General features: G+C 43.0%; 1 protein-coding gene across 1 annotated transcript in view; it reads right to left on the bottom strand.

Annotated features, from left to right (window-relative positions):
* The window catches only part of coro2ba (coronin, actin binding protein, 2Ba), an 87,943-nt gene extending 76,186 nt beyond the window's left edge, over positions 1 to 11,757 (bottom strand). Inside the window, exon 1 of the mRNA XM_080730698.1 lies at positions 11,724 to 11,757. Within this exon, the coding sequence (XP_080586824.1) occupies positions 11,724 to 11,738 (15 nt within the window). The 5' untranslated portion in view covers positions 11,739 to 11,757. The remainder of the gene's footprint in view (positions 1 to 11,723) is intronic.
* Positions 11,758 to 24,792: the final 13,035 nt, after the last annotated feature.

The following is a 24,792-nucleotide window of genomic DNA, read 5'->3' as shown; positions in this document are numbered from 1 at the left end:
ATAAATGATACATTATAAAACATAATCCACTTAAGCCCTACTTCATACCTAGGCTAATTGAAAATAGTCGACCTACAAACTCACAATGGGTCGCAGCACATTTTGTACTTTTACTTTAGGTACTTTATGTACATTTTCAAGCCAATACTTTTGTAGTTTACTCTAGTACATTTTGAATTCAAGACTTTTACTTGTAACAGATATTTTCTATATTGCAGTATTGATACTTTTACTCAAGTAAGACTTCATTTCCACCTCTGGAAAGTAAATATCCACTTTATTTTTCCCACGCACGCACACACACACACGCGCACGCACGCACGCACGCACACACACACACACACACACACACACACACACACACACACACACACACACACACACACACACACACACACACACACACACACACACACACACACACACACACACACACAAGCACTTGCACATGCACACACATATATACTCTTTACGCTATATACAGTACAGTACACCTACTCACAAAGCTGTGTGCACTTTGGGTTGCCCTCTGTGCCTTTAATGCATGCTGGGATGCATACAAACACCCACACACAGGTCACACACATGCACATTGCACAAGTGCACTTTTAACATCAACAGATGAGCAGGTTTGTTCTGTATCACTGCCTACGATGCATGGTTTCACACCATATGCGTATATCCTCTTTGTCTATTTATAAGGTATCCATCCACCCACGTGGCACGTGATGTGTCTGCCACCAAACATTTCTGTTCCACACCTGCACACAACAGACACTTAACCAAACCGTTGACTGGAGAGTCGCCCAGTGGTTTATACCAGTGGTTCCCTAACTTTTCAGCTTGTGACCCAAAAGAGAGATCAGACGTTTGCCTGGGACCCAAACTAATAAAAACAGCAGACCTATAAGCTCATAACGCGGCACTTTGCGCCACGTTATGTGCTTGTTGATCTGCAATTTGTGGAATTTCTTAGATTTGGGGTATTTATTTATGAAATTATTTAGAAAAATGACAAAATGTGTCTTTAATTGAAGATCTTTTCTTTTTCTCTTAAAAATAAAGTGGATATTTACTTGCAACCCCATAAAAATTGGTCCGCGACCCACATATGGGTCCCGACCCAGTGTTTGGGAAACAGTGGTCTATACCTTTTCCCCCCTCTGCACTTAATAATATCTTGACTGAAAATAGCACATCACCCCAGAACGTTCAACCCCAAAATAGGGACACTGTAGTGTAGGGTTCATGTGGTTATAAAGTTAGGGCACACGCGCACACACAGCTCACACAAAAGAGCACAGACACACATGTACACTACACACGTGCACATACTGTACAAAGACACACACAGAGAAACCCCCAGCAGATGAGAACAGGACATCCCATGCTGTTTGTTCCCTGATGTGCTAGAGCTGTGCTGCCAGTTCTCTCTGACAACAGCACAGCAGCATGCTGTAATTGCATATAGTCGGGGGCCGTAAGGATATCTCGTGCTAATCAGTCTAAAAGTGCAAAATTTTGCACAGATGTAGCCCAGGGTATGCTCTAATGATTTAGCTAGGGCGCCCGAGTCGGCGACCTTCGGGGTCGCCACAGCGGCCACATCAAGTTGGGCTCCCATTGACTTTCTATACAGGAGGAAAATACCCAGAAAAACATTTTTTTTTCTGGGTTTTTAAGTAGGATCTGAGGGGTCTAACTAGGGGTTTGTCATCATGCTGAATCCATTGCAAGCATTTGTTTTGCACAAAAAACATTCCTAAATGGCCTCCGAAAACGATGCATGTATGGGTGAGCATTCATGTTAGTCGGAGGCCTTAGGGTTTTTTTTCTCGTGCTAATCAGTCTAAAAGCGCCAAATTTTGCACAGATGTAGCCCAGGGTATGCTCTAATGATTTAGCTAGGGCGCCTGAGTCGGCGACCTTCGGGGTCACCACAGCTCCAGAAAACACCCAAAAAACTCTGAAAAGTGATGACTCATCACTTTTCATCAAGACCATCGTTCTCTGAGGCCATTTGTAGCCCAAGGAATGTTTTTTGTGCAAAACAAATGCTTGCAATGGATTCAGCATCATTACAAACCCCTAGTTAGACCCCTCTCATCCAACTTAAAAACATACAAACATAATAGAAAAACATACCCTTTTTTCTGGGTATTTTCCTCCTGTATAGAAAGTCGATGGGAGCCCAACTTGATTTGGCCGCTGTGGCGACCCCGAAGGTCGCCAACTCGGGCGCCCTAGCTACATCATTAGAGCATACCCTGCGCTACATCTGTGCAAAATTTCGCACTTTTAGACTAATTAGCGCGAGATTACCATGTCATCTCCCTTAGGCCCCCGACTAATACTGGCTAAGCATATCATCAGTGTTCATTTTGTCAACTAAAATATGTCAAAAGGTGTTCTTCGACTACCTATTTTCACAGACGAAAACTGAATAAAAACTATGATGACAATATTGACAATTTTGTCAACAAATAAAAACGGACTAAATTATTAGGGAGAGACTAGTGGAGAAGAGATCCAGTAGAACTAAAAGACAATTTTATGTTTGGTTGGTATGAATGGTATGTTTGAAAATAGCAGGTTCTATTAGCTCACAATGTGGTGTCACAGCATGACACGTTGTGAGCTTGTAGCTTGTAGCTACAAGCTTGGGATGGGATAATAAAGGTATCTATCTAGCTTGTAGATCGGTAATTTCAGCATTCAACCAAGGCATTACGAAGCCAGATATTTTATTAAAATCAACTGTAGACATAAAACATTCCATATGACTAAAATATGACTGAAACTAAATTAAGTTTTATGCTAAATACTATGACTAAAACTAAATCAAAATGTGCTGTCAAAAGTAACACGGCATATCACAAAAACTGTATTATTTGTGACTTCTGTGGCTTCTGTATAATAAGTGTGTCTGACTAAAAGGTTATCTTCCCTGACCTCCTTCCTTCAGTGGTCCCTTGGGATGTGGGAATGTGTCCTGCCTCAGACAATCCTCTAATCTTCCTGCCATTGTCCTCTGGACAATCGATCCCTTTCCCTTCTACCATATGCCTGGCACATTTATCTCTCAATATGGGCTTGGTGGCTCAATCACACTTAACAACACTTTAGAATATAGCCTATGTATGTATGTATGTATGTATGTATGTATGTGTAACGGAGGTGATCCGAACCTCCCCACCCGGCTTTGAACCCGGGTCTCCCGCGTGAAAGTCCAATATCTTAACTATCACTCCAAAGGGACATCCCTATGGAACGAGAGCAAATACTAGACTTTTGAGGCTTCAGGCTGGGGCTGCTACTCTCTCCGCCACACTCTCTCCGCGACTCTCTCCGCCACACTCACCCCCCTTTGACCTCCTCCTACGGCTTCCCCGTAGGAGGAGGTCAAAGGGGGGTATCTGCTCTCGTTCCATAGGGATATCCCTTTGGAGTGATGGTTAAGATATTGGACTTTCACGCGGGAGACCCGGGTTCGAAGGGATCGAGGGGATCACCTCCGTTACGTATGTATGTGTGTGTGTATGTATGTACCTGTATGTATGTATGTATGTATATGTACGCATGCATCCACATATATATATATATATATATATATAATATATATAGAGAGCTGTCACTCTCCATTGATTCAAAACCATGTGCAGCATTATTGCAGCACAATTTGGATGTGTACATTTCATAATAACGTGTGTGTGTGTGTGTGTGTGTGTGTGTGTGTGTGTGTGTGTGTGTGTGTGTGTGTGTGTGTGTGTGTGTGTGTGTGTGTGTGTGTGTGTGTGTGTGTGTGGGCCTACATGAAGTCATATTTCTGTATTTGTATCAGTCACACTTCTTTTTTTTTAACAATATGACAAATTTATTTTCAATTTAGAGAAAGCTTTCATGAGTATCATGATCATTTGTGACACTCCTCCAACACCCAAACAAACCAATGTGAGTGCATGGTGTGCAGGTTGTTGCAGTCTGTCTGAGCCATGCGGCTAAAGAGATTAGAGCCCGGCTCACAACACGGCTGATGTCTGACCTTACAGGACGCTTTAAGGCAGTAAACTCTCTAACCTAATGGCTCTGGATTTACCTCTCTCTCTCTGCAAATCTGGTTTATTGTCAAAATTCACAAACTGACAACTGAATGAAATACATAAATCATACAAGAACAATATAAATAGCTCAAAACTAAAAGTAACTTTTTTTTTTTCAAATTCAATGCTAAATGCCACTTTCAACGCCACTTTGACTTTCAATTATTCAACTCTTAATTACACCTGAAAACATCTGTAATCAACTGCAATCGACTAATCAAGGGCTTAAATAGTTGCATCAGATGTGTAATCTGGCCTGACTAGAAGTTTGTCGACTTGTTGACTGGGATTAGTGAAGTAAAAAATATGGCTAAATCTAAAGAATGGTCAGAAAAGTTCAGAGAAGAGATTATTGCTTTGTAAAAAAAAAAAGGAAAAGGATATAAAACAATTGCAAAGACACTGAATGTTCCAAAAAGTACAGTTTTGAGCATAGTTGACAAGTTCTAAGTCAAAGGAAGAGTGGCTACACTAATGAACAAATTTGTCAGAGGGGGTTGAATAAATTCAAGCACAACTGTATGCACTTTGATCATCTATTTACTCTGCCAGCTGAGAACGGTGAATGGTAGTCTGAATAACACACGCACGGACGCGCACGCACGCATGCACGCACGCACGCACCCACGCACGCACACACACTCTCATTGGGACAACTGATGCTCAGCAGGGAGGAAAGACTAATTAACCCTCTATACCAGGGTTCCCCAATAGGCGGCCCGCGGGCCATTTGCGGCCGCGGGGGCTACTGTCTGGCCCCCACCAACCCCAGTAATAATGGTGCTATAAGAGCAGCAACAACACTAGTATATCTTGTAGATCGGCTGTTTTCACTAGTTTAAATCGTTTTTAAAATGATAAATGCAAAACAAACGGTTTTGGACATACAAGATTTTCACCCGACAACGACGATATCTGAACTGTCACTGGAGTAGTGGGAAAACCACGGTCGCCTCCTGCAATGCTGTGGCCCTCAGCTTGGTACCCTAGACATAATTCGGCCCTTGGGGAAAACTAATCGGGGAACCCTGCTCTATACTTACATTAGTAAACCTGATTTGTTGTACAGTTGTCTCTGCACCTTGGTACGCCTTATGCACACCAAATCTCTTTGCTGAAAATAGCTGAGACACGGTGTGAGCTTGTAGATTTGCCTTTTCCCCCTAAAAAAGAATAGGGATACTGGGGTTCAAGTGGTTCACGTCCTCCTCCTCCCCTCATGCCAATCAGCAAGCTACAGTATGTCTGCCAGTCAGTGTGTACTCAGTATTTCGCAGAATTTGCAACCCCTCCATTCACTCCTTTAGTCTTTATGCTGATTCTCTGCCAGCACCTCTTTCCTCTGTCCCTTCTTTCAAGGGTCCTGATGGGATGGGAAGTAGTCTCGCGAGGCCAGACTGTTGCCTCCGCGATTTGGGCAAATGCTCCCGGCATACAGTCTGGCAAACGGAAATAGAAACAATGAGTGCGAGATAAAGCGGATGTGACGCACCTGCTCCCTTGGTGCAGTAGCAATAACATGTCCTACTGGAAGCGTTAAGTCTCCTTTCAATATTTCTGGGGGGGGGGGGGGGGGGGGGGGTTATTTCGACTTTCTCTGTTGTTATTGGTGTTACCTCCATGATGTTTTCAAACGTTTTATTAAACTATACACCCATAACAAGAATACGCTGCTCGAATGACTTTGTCTGAGCTATTGTGCTTCTGTTATGTTTCCAATGGGACTACAGTTCAGTGCAGCACTGGCTACTTCCGATACTCGCCGTTCGGGAGCTGCCGTTCCAGACTCTATATAGCATTCGGAGATTGTGGAATAGTTGTCTGGCTACGCGAGAATATATGGGATGGGGTGGGGGTGGGGGGTTGTGACATCCCTCACTGGACTGGCACGCTCAACAAGGTAGCCCCACACAAAATTTGTATTGTTACGTTTAGTTTTTTTATTATTCCAAAAATTTGGAAATAGCACATCTACAAGGAGAGTGGAGGTTCAGTGGAGGAGCATGCTTCATTCACTTCACATGCTTTTCATTTTCTGGTTATGGAATGAGGCTGGCAGGGTACTACGTCAGTCAGGCACCCGGAACAAGTGGCAAGCCAACTGACACTATGGGAGTAACCTCGCCTACCAGGCTTTCTCCCGGGAGAGAGCCTGGTGTTCGTTCACAACAGACCGTTTGGTTTCCGCCTAAAGCGCGGAAACCACTAGAAGAAGCGGCGTCGCTTTGATTTGGTTCCCACTGTTTGTTTCCCCAATCCCTATTAAAATGCTCGAGTAGCCTAGTGTGGTCTTGCCGGTCGCTAAAAGTTGGACTAAAACATGCATATACCAAACTAATTTTTCAAAAGCAAAACTACTCCGCATCGAGGAGTTTATTAGGTAGGCCCTAAAAGTATGTCCTTGAGCGCAGGGGAATTATTTGGGGTTAAAACTGTTTCCGGTGGATAGTTCTGGCCAAATTGTAGTCCTTGAGTACTACAACATGACGTTTTGTGGTTTCCGCTCCAGACCGGTTACAAACCCGAAAAGTGAAGTGATCCCAGACTACTATGGGAGTCAACCCAGGGCAAAGCCAGGAAAGGCAAGAAGTGCACCACCTATGTAGATGCACTGCGGCGCGACAGCTTAGCTAGCTGGTTCTATTGGACACTTTATTTGTCTTTTGACGCGCGCAATGAGGGCCTCTCCAACTCTTTTTCCCGGGCCGAATCAGGGGCCCAGCATGTACACACAGATACACACGTACAGCCCTGCACAGGACATTTAGCCATGCTGCTGTGAGCACTCAGGCCATTTAGCCCCGTCAGCACACTTCCCAAGGTGACATCCACGCTGTCGCTAGGCAGAGCCATTAGCACAGATCACTGGTCTCTTTACTGCTGCCACAGAAACATTATCTCTTTGATTTCACATGATTAACTGCTGTTTTAGAAGCATGTATTTTGTGGATACTTCCATTCATCCACAAGACAGTTGGTTTCTTCTCCTCTTTTGTGTCTTATTTCCACTCCTTTCCGTTGGTGTAGGCAAAGAGGGAACAAAGATGCCGTGCAAAAAAGCCTGCAGAAGTGAAGGTTATAGGGGGCACGGTGGCGCATTGGTTAGCGCTTCGCCTCACAGCTAGAAGGTCCTGGGTTCGATTCCCCGCCGGGGGACGCTGTGGGTGCTGAATGAGGGCGTGTTTCTCCTTTGATCATCAGCGCCCACACCCTAGGGTGGGGTCGGTGATAGGGCCTTTCTGTGTGGAGTTTGCATGTTCTCCCCGTGTCTCTAGGGTTGATACCCTCACAAAAAAAACAAGCAGTAATCCTGGTCTCAATAATGCCCTCCCCCTGCCAGCCGGGGTGCTTGATGGAGGGAAAGGAACTGGTTGGAATAACGTGTTCAATCACACCAGTGTGAAGTGAGGAATGCTGCTGATGATCATGATGATGATGATGATGATAGACCCACATGACGTCTCATCATTATATTGTCCAATCAGAAAAGGGACATACAGTTACGTAATAATCATTTGATGCCTGTCCCATTTTGCATGGACAGTACATGGTCATATCATGGACAAAAACACAAAGCCACGTATTTGAGCGACTAGCAGCGCAGACCAAGTACAACGGTTTAATCAACCTGACATTGACTATATATTGAGGGTTTTAAGGGTGTATGTAGGATATCTACAGTATGAACAAGTTTAGTCTGCAACACAGTTGCATGCATGCAATATATAGTGGGGGTCCCTGCTTCATCTTTCTCTCAGCTAGGGGGTCCTTTGGATGAAAAATATTGAAGACCTCTGGTCTAATGTAAGCTGTGGCACTAACGTGCACAGCACGCACCAACCACACACTCCTTATTTCACACGCAGGCCCATCAGTGTGAAAGTAATCGCAAACGTTCATTTAACTTTGCGGTTCGCGCATTTGTACACTTTCAGGGTTAAATGAGCACTTTTACTGCGTATATACTGTATACATGAATGATTTGTAAGTTTCAGTGTTTGTCTGAAAATCGGATTATACTTTAACCCCCTGACCGTATAGGTGGGATATACTGTAATGAGTGTTCAATACATGTGTATGGATTTAAAGTTATTGTAATTAGGACATTGTCCTGTGAATACAGCACAGTAGGTCATCTATTTAGAACCAGGTTAGGGCACGAGAGGTCTTGTGTGCTAATTTTTGATCTCTCTCTGTCTCTCTCTCTTGCTCCCTCTCTCTGTCTCTCTGTCTCTCTCTCTCCTCCCTCCCTCCTCCCTCCCTCCCTATCTCTCTCTCTCTCTCTCTCTCTCTCTCTCTCTCTCTCTCTCTCTTCTCTCTCTCTCTCTCTGTTAATTGATAAGAGGATTGCTGGGCACTGAGCTGTAAGGGCAGTGCAGAGTGCACACAGCCACAGACATGTAGACTAACGCATCATTTTCGGCTTAGTTCGTAATAGAGAAAACACACACACACACACACACACACACACACACACACACACACACACACACACACACACACACACACACTGCACTCAACTGCATAGTACATAACACATCCGTACACAAATGCTATGACTGACACATAACAGATTATTGTTTTGCTTGTTAACATTTCAATCAATAATCGGGGATCAATAGCATGTTGCCATCTACAGCATGAGGAGACACAAAAGCTGTATATATATATATATTATATACATATATATATATATGTATGTATGTATGTATGTATGTATGTATGTATGTATCTATATATATATATATATATATATATATATATATATATATATATATGTGTGTGTGTGTGTGTGTGTGTGTGTGTGTGGTGTGTGTGGTGTGTGTGTGTGTGTGTGTGTGTGTGTGTGTGTGTGTGTTGTGTGTGTGTGTGTGTGTGTGTGTGTGTGTGTGTGTGTGTGTGTGTGTGTGTGTGTGTGTGTGTGTGTGTGTTACAGTGTTTTGAGATTGGGACCAGAGTGCTTGTTTTTGTAGTTCAGCTTATGGGCAGGAGGCACCGCTTGCTCCACCTCAAAAATGAGCACTCCTGGTCTCAATCTCACTGAATCTCAAAAACAACTGTGAACAATGTTCTTGACGCCCTACCCCAAGACGAAAAAATGGAAGACACGCCATCTCCGATAAACGTGAACACAAGCTTCTGAACCATTCTTTAGCCCTGTGGTCACTGAACTAAATATTGAACCTAATCGTCACACGCCCACCACAATAGTCCAAAGATTTTCATACTTAAATAGTTTTTTTCTGAGAGATAAATCAGGATGAAATCAACTTTATTATCGACCTTTCTCTGTCCCAGCAACACACTCATGCGGGACTTTAAACCAGTACAGAACACAGGACGTTCGCGAGATTTATAGGAGACCATGTATGTAGGCTTTGCCTGTAGTGGCTCCAATCGGGGGTGGTGTATAGTCATAAATTAACCATCTTTGGCTCTACTGCCCCTGCTGCAGCTACTGGCTGCCCCTTCTACCATAACTCCTAACATTTTACCAGGTTAAAGGTGCGGTAACTCAGTGTGATGGACCTTCATATCATCTCATAATTATATGATACAGAATACACAATCTACCCAAAACAAATCAGAGCAACTGCATAGAAATAACAATCCCATCCTCAACTGCCAGGCCTGAAATCCCAGGTTTTCATGCTCGTGATGTCCCCTAAGACTACAGTAAAGCCCTTTGCACACAGGCGCGTTTAACCGCACGGATAAAACGGACAATATAATTTTTTGAAAAGAAAACAATGATTCTCTACGACCTCATGCACACCGGCTCCGAATTAGCCGTGCGACGAGTGGCTGCCGCCGTGCGTTTTTTCTCGATCGAAACCAGTTCGATTCGTGGCGTCTTGTCGCATGCGGTAAAAAACTCATCACTCCTTTTATGACTCCTTTTTGGATCCGCAGCGCCGATTCCGCACAGCCTTGCACACCAAATCAATGCGTTTTATTGATGCCGCAAACAAAAAAAACGCAACTGTCCTGTGTGCAAAGGGCTTTAAGCCCTTTGCACACAGGACAGTTGCGTTTTTCTTTCGTTTTGCTGTATGAATGAAACACATTGGATTTGGTGTGCAATGCTGTGCGGAATCGCACTGCGGATCCCAAAAGGTCATAAAAGGAGTGATGAGTTTTTTACCGCATGCGACAAGACGCACAAATCAAACTGGGTTTGATCGAGAAAAAAACGCACGGCCGCAGCCACTCGTCGCACGGCTAATTCGGATCCGGTGTGCATGAGGTCGTAGAGAATCTTTGTTTTCTTAAAAAGAAATGAAATTGTCCGTTTTATCTCGTGCGGATAAACGCGCCTGTGTGCAAAGGGCTTTAGTCAGTGGCTCTCAACCTGTAGGCCACGGTGGGGGCTTCCCCAGATGTCCCCACATATACTATAAAAAACTGGTCAAGCTTTGGCAAAAAAAATTGTCAAGTAAGAAAGGAAAAGCGTGATAAATTACGAAAATAGATGATTTACAAGACAACTTGGGCATTCATTGTGAGCTTGCAGTTCTGCTATTTATTTTGGGGGGTCCTCAGTTCAAATATGATTACTTTGTGGGCTGAAAAGGTTGAGAACCACTGATGTACGCATAATGTCCACTAAGTATATCAATTGAAAAATCATCTGAACATAAAAATAACTTTCCTCAGCAGAGTAGCCTACATCATGACTGCCAGCTTGTAACATGCAGAGAGATTATTTAATGCAATCATAGCAATTGCTTTTCACGCTCTGATTTTCATCTGACCTGACACATCACCATGTGCACACTCGCACGTACAAACGGGAGCACAGATGTGTCTATGCACACATTCATACTACTGTGTATGCATGAGCGGGCATGTGCATCTGTGCGCGCAGCGCGCACAGCACGCACGCATGCATGCATGCACAAAGGACATAAACACTTACACAGCCAGTGCAGTCAGACAATAAGAAAGCAGCCAGTTACAATTACAAAGTGCCTATAAGGCAGAACATTGTTATGTTACATGCAGTTGACACACAGTAAAGACATACAGTACAGACACAGCAGACATCAATTGGCTGCTGTCTGGCCATACAGGACGCTTTGAGACAGTCAACTTTCTTACCAACTTACCAAATGGCTCTGGATTTATACAGTTTGATCATTTATTTACTCTGACAGCCAAGAATGAATGGTCAATGGTAGTCTGAATGACGCACACGCGCGCGCGCGCCACACACACACACACACACACACACACACACACACACAACACACACACACACACACACACACCACACACACTTTGTCTGCCATGTCCCATCATAGCAGGAAAACAGTCTGTCTGCCATCATGTCTCATTCTCACCACCCGTAGCATCCTGAGAGAGCCTTGCCTCTGCCCGGGCAGCATGCAGTGAGACTTGGGCACCTCACAGCCCCCACCCCCCCCCCCCCCCCCCCCCCCACTCCCTCTCCATCTGCTGTCCTTCACACGGTACATCAGTCAACATGCAAATGTACATGTCAGCATAACCTTCAGTCCCACCAAAAAAGCCTGACCTCCAAAAAGCACCGCAGCGTATATTAAAACACAGAAAGTTACTCATCTGTCCAAATGAATAATAATAAGAGCGGCTCAGTCTTACCTTTGTGACAGTCATGCAGAATCAGTTGGTGAGGAGCTGGGCCGGTGTCCCCTTCAAGCAGAGAGAGAGAGAGAGAGAGAGAGAGAGAGAGAGAGAGAGAGAGAGAGAGAGAGAGAGAGAGAGGAAGGAGGAGTAAAGAGCAAACGCCGCAGGAGTGACGAGGAGCAAGGAGAGAGGAGGAGAGAAGGGTAGCTTTGCTGAACAAGCAGAGAGAGAGAGAGAGAGAGAGAGAGAGAGAGAGAGAGAGAGAGAGAGAAGAGAGCAGGGGACAGACAGGTTAGAGTGTCTGGCTCTCTCTATGCATGCAGAGCCTGTCTGATTGCTGCTGCAGTGAAGTAATGGCTGGCGGCCGGCGTGTGCGGCTGGTTACTACAACAGGGAAAAGGAGCTCTCTGTTAGGATACACCCCTCTCTCCTCTCTCTCTCCTCCCTCCTCTCCGTCCCACACACACACACAGAGAGAGACACAACCACAGAGAGAGACACACGGACACAGATGATGCATCATGTGAAGTCTGGCTACCACGCATCTCCCGCCTCCCTTTGCTTGGAAACACACACACGCATGCAGACAGACACCACCCCCCTGTCTCCTCGTTACAATCTGATTAGTGATGGGCTAATAGAGCTTATTGGTGAGGGGAGGGAGGAAGGAAAGGAGAGAGTGGCGTTGCCTTAAGCTTGGACAAGAGAGGAGACTGCAGAGAGAGAGAGAGAGAGAGAGAGAGAGAGAGAGAGAGAGAGAGAGAGAGAGAGAGAGAGAGAGAGAGAGAGAGAGAGAGAGAGAGAGCTGGCTGCTGTGGCCAGCTCTCTGCTCACTGCTGCCCAGACGAGGCTGCATGGCATCTGCTGTGTATGTATCCGTAGTAGTAGTAGTAGTGTAGTGTAGAGCAGGGGTTTTCACGTTTTCCAGGCCAAGGACCCCTTAGTTGAGAGAGAGATGAAACAGGGACCCCCACAACCTTTTCATAGATTCCATATAGCTTCATTGTTTGACAGCATCAGTATATTTTGGATCCATGTCAATTTGTGTTTTCAGAAATGTAACCTCTTGAACTGTCAATACTTAATAAAGTTTATCTTTCACTGTGTACTTAGTCTGCTCTTTTTCCTCTCTACACCAAACCTCTTTGCCAAAAATAGCCGATCTACAAGCTCAAAACGCCTCGCTTGTAGATCTGCTATTTTTGGCTAAAGTTCTCAGAATAAGGACACTAGGGTTCAAGTGGTTAATATAAAAAAGGAGAAAAAAGTTTCTATGATTTGGAGGACCTCTATAGTAACTCTGAGGACACCCTAGGGGTCCCGGGCCCCCTGTTGAAGACCCCTAGTGTAAAGTAACTAAGTACATTTATTCAAATACTGTAGGCTACTTAAGTACAATTTTTAGGTATTTTCTTTTACTTTACTGGAGTAGTTCCAATTTTTTTCTTTCATTTTTTTTGGGATATTTTTGGGGTCTTTTTCTGCCTTTATTTATAGTGGGAAGTATAGATTGACAGGAAACAGGGGAGAGAGCGATGGGGAGAGACATACAGCAGATAGTCGGGAATGGGACTCGAACCCGCGACGTTCGAGTCCATTATAGCCTAGGTGCCCGCCTGTCCGGACCGGGCCATTTCCATTTTTCTGTACTTTTTACTTCTGCTCCACTACATTTCAGAGGGAAATGTTGCACTTTTACTCCACTACAATTATTTGAAAACTTTAGTTACTAGCTGATTTGTAGATTGTGATTATTATTTATTATTATTACTAGAAGCTGGGCCGCCCTTCGGGCGGCCCAGCGTCTAGTCGGCGACCTGGCCAACTCGGGAACGATGTAAATAGGGAATGAATGCCCCGCCCTTTAATGCAAACCCCATTATACCTGTTGTCATAGGACCCGTTTTGACCATCTGCTTGCCTGTGTCCATTTATGCCCATATATGGAGATATCTGTTATCTGTCTGTCTGTCTGTCAGCGTCCATTTTATGTCCATATATGGAGATCACTGCAGATATAGTTCTGGGTCCATTGTATGCCCATATATGCCCATATATGGAGATATCTGTCTATTTGCGTCCATTTCATGCCCATATATGGAGATCTCTGTATCTGTCTGTCTGTGTCCCTTTATGCCCGTATATGGAGATCTTTGTGATTCTGCGTAAATTTTATGCCCATATATGCCATTTGCGTCCATTTTATGCCCATTTATGGAGATCTCTGTATCCGTCTGTCTGTGTCCCTTTATGCCCTTTTATGCCCATATATGCTATATATGGAGATATTCAGAGATTTTTTGTTGACTCATGTGGCGTACGTGATGTCAGAGCCTTTTATGAGTGATGTCACAATGAGTCAGCGCTTGCGCCGATTTCCTCCGGAACAGCCTGATGTCAACAATCAGCTCCGCATAAGGATATTCCGAACGTTTTGGGCCGGTTTCGGAAAACCGCGCGTCGGGTCGGGTCGAGGCCCGGCACTGCACTCCGTGCCGCGGCGGGGAACGCGCGTGCCGAATCTGAAGCCGGTGGGACGAACGGTTCTCGAGATACGCGGATTACAGACACACAGACAGACAGACAGACAGACAGACAGACAGACAGACACACACACACGCAGAGACTTCTCGCATTTATAGATAGATTACAAAACATACATTATAGTATACCCACTTCGCCCTATATACATTTCGGCCATTTGAAAATATCAGATCTACAAGCTGAAATGCCTGTGAGCTAGTAGATCTGCTATTTGCAAAATATTTTTATACATTTCATGCATTTGAAAACGAAATGGGACATTCTGCATAATGAGTACTTTCTACGTTAGGTACTTTAAGTACATTTTGATACAAATACTTTTGTACTTTTACTCAAGTAAATTTCCACCACTGATGTTGTGTGTGTCAATGTGGCCAAACTGGCCATTAGGAGACACACACACACAAACAAACACAGTGAAGCCTAATTTACTGTACTCTTCATCATACAACTGAATCGCTTGTCTAAAATAGCAATCAAAAGAACAGTTATTTGAAGTGTATTATCCTACTTTCTGTGAATGACGCAGTCATATGATGAAGCATAAATAAAGAGAGAGGGAGAGAGAGAGACATTACATCAAGATTCCGTCTCATGGTTTGCTGTAACTTCTCTCTGGTCATCATAACATACTGTAGCTCCCCGAGACCTTTTTCCACTAGTGTATTATACGAGCAAGGCACAATTAGGGTTTTGTTGTTGTGTGTGCGTGTGTGCGTGCGTTCACATGGGAGCAAGAGAAAAGGAGGGAGGAAGAGAGATTCAGGCCTAGAATTATTGAATGCTTTAATCAGTGAAAAATAGCAGATATACAAGATTGTAGATCTGCTATTTTTGAAAAAGTCGTGAAAATGTGTGCAAAACTTTGACTATATGTATTTTCAAAGCGAACGTTTGTAACTCAAATTCTACTTCTGGGTGGTCCCTGGAACTAAATATTTTGAGATGCGGGTCCGTGGCCAAATATATATCAGTTTGGGGGTCCTTCACATGAAAAAGTTTGAGAACCACTGACATAGTAGTCTGTCAAGAACAGACTAATTGACCTTTTCTTTGACGACGGCTAGCCAGATTGCTGACATAGAAACATAGGTTTTTCAAAACACATTAGAAGGATTCACAAGACACTTATAGAATCGGGTCAAAATTCAAATTTTTACGATTTTTCTAAAATAGCAGATATGCAAGCTCACAGCGCGGCACCGAAGTTAAAGCATAAAATAATGATACACAATAATGTGTACCCGTTTTGAATGGGTTAAATTCAATGTTATTACACCGCCAAATCACAACAAGTTGTTTCAAGACAATAGGCTCTATGCATATACTCCATTTTGTTCTACTTCCGGGTGTCTTTCGACTTCCTTCACAGGTGTTACCGATGATACTAATGAAGGGTCTGTTCCATTCTGGTCAAACAGAGTCAGGGTGCTGCTATTGTGCATGTTGGCTCACTGGAAACACTCTGCTACACCAGTGGGTCTCAAAGTGTCCTTGAGTGGGTTCCAAATGTCCCCATACTGTACAGGTGTGTAACTCTGAGAGTGTACAAATGGAAGCAAATGGACCTGCAAGGGTCCATTTGATTCCATTTGTTGATTCCATTTGTCTAGAGTTATGGGGTCCTTGAAATTAAAGAACCACTGTACAATAAATCAAACAGAGCCTTCATTAGTATCATCAGTAACACCTGTGAAGGAAGTGGAAAGACACCCGGAAGTAGAACAAAATGGCGTATATGCATAGAGCCTATACACACACAGAGCAGAGACTGGAAGTTGTCCCCCCCTGAGCAAGCATTTGGCCACAGTGGCAAGGAAATAAAATCCCCCCGTCATGGGAAGGAGAAACCTCAAGCAGAACCAGGCTCCACTCTTTAATGAATGGCAGAATATAGAAAATGTTTTTCCATATTATGTCAGGACCAGGGGTGTTGCACCAAATTCTGGGCCCTGGGTACAAGGATTCACTGTGGGGCCCCTGTGTTTTAACTATTGAAAAATAGCAGATATACAAGCTCACAGCGCGGCACCGAGTGCCGCGCTGCTATTTTTGAAAAATCATGAAAATCTTTGAATATTTCAAATCATTCTAAGGTTTTTTTTTTTTTTTTTAAACCTATGTTTCTATGTCAGTGGAGCTCAAACCTTTTCATGTGCAGGACCCCCAAAATGGTATGTATTTGGCCACGGACCCCCATCTCAAAATATTTAGTTCCAGGGACCCCCCAGAAGCAAAATTTGAGTTACAAATGTTCGCTTAAAAAAATACATTTGCACAAATTTTCACAACTTTTCAAAAATAGCAGATCTACAAGCTCGCAGCGCGGCACTCGGTGCCGCGCTGTGAGCTTGTATATCTGCTATTTTTCAATAGCTAAAGTATAAAATAATTAAGGCCCCTCCAACACCTTGGGCCCTAGTAACTCAGTCCCACTTTCCTGCCCCTTGTGACTCCCCTGGTCAGGACCTTCCTCATTGTTTGGGTTCAGTATTCTAATCTCAGCCTCCCTGTAATTCACGGATTGTTTTGTGTGTCCTGTGGTGTTTGGTTTTTTCCTGCAGGAAGTCTTGTGAGTGTCATCCGTGAGGCACAAGTTTCTGTGCGTTTCCTGTCGGGAACAATAGTGTTTCCTGCAGGGGGGGGGGGGGGCACTGAGATTTGGTCTTACATGATGAATCTGAAGTGTGTTCTGAAGTTGTATCTGAAGGAACACAAAGTTTAACTTAACCCATTAAGATCGGAGGTAACCCCGGCATGTGTGGATTGGGTCCAAACGGCCATAATGCTGGGTAGGAGACTGCTGGTCCAACTATGGAAGTCAGCCCATGTACCGAATACATGAAAGGTCGACCTAAAACAAAGTCGACCCAAACTCATTTCCCAAACGGGTCTGTGGCCTTAAGCTAGATGCAGAATAGACCGAAATCTAATCTTTGCTTCTGGGGGTCCCTGGAACAAAATATTTTGCAATAGAGGTCCATCCGTGGAACAAAATATTTTGAGATGGGGGTCCTTAACCACTGATAGGCACATTCTAAAAATGTCTTCTAAATCCTAACAGTTTTCCTGAAAAAACTTATGTTGCTATCATTGTTTCTCAAACTTTGTCATGTCAAGGACCCCCATAGTGATATGTATTTGGCCACGGACCCCCATCGCAAAATATTTTGTTCCAGGGACCCCCAGAAGCAAAGATTAGATTTTTGTCTATTCTGCATCTATAGCTTAAGGCCACAGACCCGTTAGGAAACGAGTTTGGGTCGACTTTGTTTTAGGTCGGCTTTTCCTGTTACCCATGTACCATCTAGTCTAGATTGGCATAACTTACTATTAAGAACAGCATCATATGAACGGGTATCCTTCTCTATGAAGGGCAGAATGGTCCAGTTCCATCTGAAGTGGGAAAGATTCCTCTCCTATGCTAATAACGAATAATAACAATCTCAGACTACTGGCTAGCCCCCCCAACACAGTATCCTACTCGCTCAAACTTGTCTCAAAGATATGAACTGCATATACAGTAGCCTCCCCCACCCCCCTTCTCTCTTTCTTTTTGTCTTGTCTTGGTTTCGTTTGTTATTGTATTGTTTTGTTGTTTTGTCACTGCCATGTTTTGTTATTGGCTTATTGAACTGACCGCAATGTTGTAATCTGCCTGCCTTAACCCAAGTTGTGTCTGTTAGTAATGTTAAGTGTCAAAATCCTTCTAAGGTTTTTTGAAAAACATATCGTCACTGTCGGGCAGAAATCTCCAAGTTTCAAGTTTGTATGTTTTTTCACCAAAAAGCCCTGCTTCATCATACAAGGCTGTTGCACAAAAGTAGTGAAAACAGCCGATCTGCAAGCACACAATGCTTGTAGATCTGCTATTTTCACTAGTTTAGTTCATTTTTAAAACAATAAATACAAAACGAAAGGTTTTGGACATACAAGGTTTCCACCCGACACCGACGATGTTTCTATGAGGTTCTCAAACTAAAAGGACACAAAAATATATGTATTTGGCCACGGACTCCCATCTCAAAATATGTTGTTCCAGAAGCAAAGATTTGAGTTACAAAAGTTTGATTTAAAAATATATAAATTCAAAAGATTTGCACAGATTTTCATGATTTTTCAAAAATAGCAGATCTACAAGCTCAAGCTTGTTGATCTGCTATTTCTGAAAAGCTTAAGTATAAAATAATGGTTACAGTGGTTAAAATCTAAAGTGACACAGATTTCCGGGTTAAACATGTATTTGTAGTCCTAAATATTCAGAGAATAATGGTGTGTGATTAACATCATCCTAATAGACTTTCACGTTGGTCGTTTAAACTTCTAAAACATACATGAGGGGTTCAAAACAAAATCTTGGTGTCAGTTGGCTGGATGTATATGCTTTATATCAGTGAATTTAATTTCTAATTCCATTCATTTGTTCATACATTCATTCATTCATATGAAGAATATACATTCCCATTTAAAATTTCCACTCTGTCCCAGTTGGGAAATGACTAGATGAAGATTATATGTGGCTGCCCTCTTGTGGTTTAACTACAATACTACATTATAGTCAGACCTTGGAGTTGGAAAAGTGTCTAATAACGTCTTTACTATGTTCACACTGATATTTTGGTATGCACAGCCCTCCTTACAACTGATAAAAATGCAAGATGAGAGTATGATGCAGTTTAAAGGTGCTGTGATATGTTTTGGTTACAATTTGATACATGGTTTGCTGCCATTCTGCGGTAAAAAAGAAAACGCTCCTTTCCATTAAAAATGCATTGGCAGAACCTGCCCTCATAGGTAGAATAAAAGTGTGCTGTGAGGTTTTCAAAAGTATAAAATGTATAACAGATATTTTGAAAATTGCAGATCAACAAGCTCACACGCATTTTCAGCTTATAGATTGTCTATTTTCAAATGACCGTAGCGCTGAAGTGGTTAATGTTTTGTAATAATATTCAAAATCTACAAAGTAACTAGTACTGTAACTAAGATTTCAAATAATTATAGTGGAGTAAAAGTATATTTGCCTCTGAGGAGAAGATGATTGAAAAGGTAGCATGTCATAGCCTACTGTAGATTGCTCCAGTAATGATTTAATATAGCCTAATGCAGGGGTTCCCAAACTTTTTTGTCTCAGGGCACCCCATAAATATTGTTTTTAATCGGAGGCACCCCTACATTATAATTTTCACTCCCAGCACCTTATATTTATAGCATATCGTCGTTGTCAGGTGGAAACCTTGTATGTCCAAAACCGTTCGATTTGTATTTATCATCTATAAAATGTACTAAACTAGTGAAAACAGCCGATCTAAGCACACAACGCCTCGCATCGTGAGGCATTGTGTGCTTGTAGATCGGCTGTTTTCACTTTTGTGCGATAGAGCTATCTGCCTGACAGTGATGATATTTTATTGATTATGTTGTGAGGAAAACGTTTAGATAATAGCCATTTTGGTTAGAACTGACTGAAAATAACTTTGTAATTCAAGTTTAAAATTATACTAAATATTTTTTAAGTGTCCAAATAAATTCCAAATATTATCAAATGATCTCGCAGCACCCCTGGACTACCGTCACCCACTTTGAAAACCCCTGGCCTAATGAACCCCATCTGACTTCTAGATATATTATAATATACCTATGGCCCCATCTAAAAAGAAAATATAGCAAGAACCACTTAAAGAGATATTTCACTTTTCATTTTTTTAATTTTTTTTATCAGACACGTTCCCTTCCTATACAAACGCGTTGTAACTTCAAACTCCATTTAAACCATCCATTCTTTATTATTATTATTATTACTACTACGACTTTCATTTATATTTTATAATGAAAACAGTTATCGAAAAAACACGGCCTTCTCATGTATTAGGAGGGCAGTGTGAGTCACCAGAACCAAGTTTGGGTGTTTTTGGAGTTTCAAATATCTAAATACTGAATCGATCTACTTAAAAACTGTCCCGGGTGTTCTCAAAAGCCCAATTAGACGATAAAATGACTAAAGGTTTTTTCTTTAAAGTGAATTAAGATGAAACCAAACACCTCTGCACTTCAACAAACAGTTACCACAATCTTTCAGTAGGGGGCACTATCTTTCTGTCTTTGTCCTGGATTGAACACACACACACACACACACACACACACACACACACACACACACACACACACACACACACACACACACACACACACACACACACACACACACACACACTTGTTGTAGATCGTCTATTTTCAATGGCCGAATTGTATACAGTAGGCTATACAGGGCTGAAGTGATTAATGTATGTTTTGTAATAATAATCCAAAATCTACAAAGTAACTAATTGTAGTGGAGTAACAATATTTGCCTCTGAGACGCAGGCTAGAGGAGTAGAAGCAAAAGTACAGAAAATGTGGAAATACTCCAGTAGAGTAAGAAATACCTCAAAGTAAATGTACATAGTTACTTTACACCACAGCTTTCTACTCTGCCTGACAGAGTAGGCCTACCCACCTCTGTTCCTTTAACACTGTAGCCCACCACATGATTCCTCCTCACAGAAATGGTTGCTCTAGTGGAACTTTTAATGTGCCAGGGCTCAGATTTTGGCTTTCCGAGTGCACGGCACAGTGTTCCAGCCAGCCACAGACTGCACACAAACCACTTCCTCCATCTAACGGGGAGAGAAGAAGAAGATGACGAAGAAGAAGAAGGGGGGCGGATTGCAGTCAGACTGTGGAAATGTAAGGAGAGGTGTGCGTAAAGCAGCCTACTTGAGAGAGCACGGGAGAGAGTTGTTCATATATACAGTACATGTTAGTGCACAATTTATATAGTGCCTTTATCCAAGGCACATGGATTGTGCATTACATTCACCCATTCACACACATTCATACACCGATGGCGGAGGAAACCATGCAAGGCACCAACCTGCTCACAAGGAGCAACTAGGGGTTCAGAGTCTTGCTCAAGGACTCTTAAGCCTCTATCATAGTCCAAGGTGAAGAGCTATCCACCACAACTTTTAGGTGGAAAGCTTTCCACCTCAAGTCAGAAAATAAGTGGAGGCCATCATAGTCATTCACGGTGAAGTCCTATTCACCGTGACTGACTGGTCTAGATCGACCAATCAGTGAACGGGGTGATGGGCCGATCTGTCTGAAAGTAAAAACAGAGAGATGTGTCGGGACTCGCGGTGGATAGCTCTTCACCACGAGGAATGACGTAACGTTGTAGTTTTATGACTCAAAAAGACTACACACGGCGGTACCGACTCTGATAGGGGCTTAATACGTGGATTCACACTGCGGTCTCGGGTGCGTTCTCGAGGCTACTTGGCGGATGTTTTGATAGTGTGAAGCATGCGTAGTACTGTCCTCAGAAACGCCGGCCCCGAGACCACCTCCGGAGGTAGTCTAGAGTCCGCATGATGCGTCCTCGAGAACTGTGTGTTGCAATGTGAAGCTACCGTTCCATAAACCCTACCATAAACCAAGGAAGTGGTGACGGTCAGCTAGGATGAAAATAACAATGATTGGTCTGCAACGTCACTATTAAGATACCAAGGATGCACCAGTGATGTTACTGTTATGCGATGATTACAGACGGCGTTACATTGTAATATTTCAAAGACAGCCAGCACACACTGCTTTGATTGTGTATTGTTGTTCTGTTATTGTTACAACTCAAGATAACGTCAGGAACACAGTAAAACTTTAATACTCTTTAAGATACTCTTCTTCTGTGACATGACGTTTTATATTTCCCAAGGCCCCATAGTCAACAGCGCCCCCGGGAGGCACACAAATACAATTACAGTTGAATGAAGTGTACTCCAGGGAGTCCAGGCACAGAAGAATTTTGGCCAATGTGAATGCTGGTCAGCGGGGACCAGGCAACTGTTTTCGGGAACAGTTCAAATCAATCGGACTACAGTGTGAATCCGCCCTTAACTCGAACTGGGAACCCTTTGGGAACCCTCCGTGTTCTAATGATGGTTTCTCTATCCCTGAGCCACTGCCGCCCCTAACGGGTCCATTTGGTTTCATTTGTACACTGTCAGTTAAGGGGAGACCTTGAAATTTGACAGTTTGAGAAACACTGTCAGACGTGTCAGTGAAGGAAAGTTCACCCCCAACCCGTTCACTTAGATCAGCCAACACAGGGATGCTGACAGAACCCTCGCTAAAAACTCCAGGGCAAAAATCCACTCGTCCGAGACAGTTTGTCCTCCTGGCCCCCAAGTTGTGGAATAAACTCCCTGTCGCACTTAGAACAACGGACTCACACGCTAGCTTTCGCTGTGGACTGAAGACTCACCTTTTCAGACTCCACCTAAACCCTTAGCACTACAGAAAAAAATCAATGACCATACATGAAGCTAGTTAGCATTTGTTTTTGTTTTTAGAACTTTGATTATATTGTGTTTTTTTTCTAGATAGATATCCATTTGCATTTGTTATATTGTTGATGATGTACTGACATATTATCTTGTTTATTATTGCGATGTTATCTGCTTATTGTAAGTCGCTTTGGATTAAAAGCGTCTGCTAAATGCCTAAACTGTAAAGTTTCTGAAAGGATTCAGAGGAAGTATGATTCAGATAAAGAGAGGAACGGGTGGTCTGGTTATATACTGTATATGTGTTTTGATAAGAGTCCTCTGCCCTTGTGACAGCTACAGTAGTTATTGTGTTTAATATTGTTTGAGCATGCTGACGGGTGGTGTGCGTGTGTTCTGTGTAAGCTATTTCTGTACAGCCCATGCCACATGGAGAGAATGAGTAAACAATTCCAGTTTACTCTGCACGCAAAAGTGCATCTTATACAGTATAGTAACTCACGTGCCAAAGTCATTTTCCATCACTGGTTTCTCATTCATCTCCATGGTTCTCCAGTTCCTGGCTGTCTGGAGCTCCAGTCTCCCCATGAACCCTTTGCATTGGTTCTATTGTTTCACCTGTCGTTTGTAGGGGATGGTTTTACACATACACGGACGCACGCACACACACACACACACACACACACGCACGCACGGACGCACACACACACACACACACACACACACACACACACACACACACACACACACACACACACACACACACACACACACACACACACACACACACACACACACACACACACTTATTAGTGTGGTTGCTAGAGGCAGGTATTAGGTCAGAGATTATTTTTCCGGGTTGGGAAGCTGCTCAACAATATATAATATAAATGGTAAGACGGAATTAATTTCCCAGTGGACTCCTCGTGACTCGTGTCACGGCAACCACACTTGCAATTTTGCATCTTTAATTTTTTATTCATGTCCTTGTCAAACAGAGATGTGCCTCAGACACACATAAATTGGTCCTCTGATTATAGCTCCGGCTTTATGGCCAATGTCTTGCTCTAGGACACGCACACAGGCAGGAGGTGTATGTGTCCCGAACATGTAAGTCTAGTTGGTGCATAATAATACTGAATTATTAGCCTATACTCTGCTCTGCTCTTTGATGTTGTTTTTTCTCTAGCTTCCACTAGAATAACAGTGAATTATGGAAGCAAGTTATGTGGGCATGAAGGGAATAGGTAGAGTTTGATTAAAAGCAGAATGCATCTATGCGCTTATAGCGTTATGTGGTCACGCGCGTGCACATGGCCGCAAGCACGCACACACACACACGAGCGCACGCACGCACACTCGGCCTGGAAAACAGCATACTCACGTTCAGTACATGACGGTTGGTACAAAAGGCTCACATGTGGTTGCAGTTAAGCATATCGTTTTCGGGCCTGAAGTAAAGACAAACAGTGGAAACATAGCTTACCAGCTCTGTCAAATCATGACATTACGGAAGGACTAGATAACGTTACTACCCCCTTAGAAAGACCATTACGGACCTCATTAGGTTCATATGCTATTGTGCCCATGAGCATTTTCCATCCATCCAGGTCAAGGGAATGTGTTGGGCAGCAGTATAGCTACCAGTAATGGACAAAGTAGGCTACTCAACCCAAGTGATGGAAAATGTACTCAAATGTTTGACTTAAGTAAAAGTAACATTACTGCAATATAGACATACTCTGTTACAAGTAGAAGTCTGGAATTCAAAGTGTACGAAAGTTTTCAAAAGTGCATCAAAATATTCTTGAAGTGAGCTGGTAGATCGGCTATTTTCAAATAGCCTAGGAATAAAATAGGGCTAAAGTGGATTAATGTATGTTTTGTAATATAATCATTTATATCTGCAAAGTAACTAACTAAAGTTTTCAAATAATTGTGGTGGAGTAAATTCCCCAAAACTGGAAATACTCAAGTAAAGTACAAATACCTCAAAATTGTACTTAAGTACAGTACTTGCGTAAATCTACCACTGCTCAACCCCAGACTAATCAAATATCACTCATCTATACCAGTGGTTTTCAACCTTTTCAGGCCACGACCCCCCCCAAATAATCATATTTGAACTGTGTACGCCCCATACTGATAAGCACTAGTAATTGTAGAAGTTGAGTCATTACATTTAGTTTGACTGAGTCCCCACTGATAAATACTAT

This window comes from Nannobrachium achirus (genome assembly GCF_963921795.1).
Source record: "Nannobrachium achirus genome assembly, chromosome: 7".
Taxonomy (NCBI): Eukaryota; Metazoa; Chordata; class Actinopteri; order Myctophiformes; family Myctophidae; genus Nannobrachium; species Nannobrachium achirus.
Note: the sequence above shows the minus strand (reverse complement) of the source record. Positions and strands in the feature narration are given on the sequence as shown.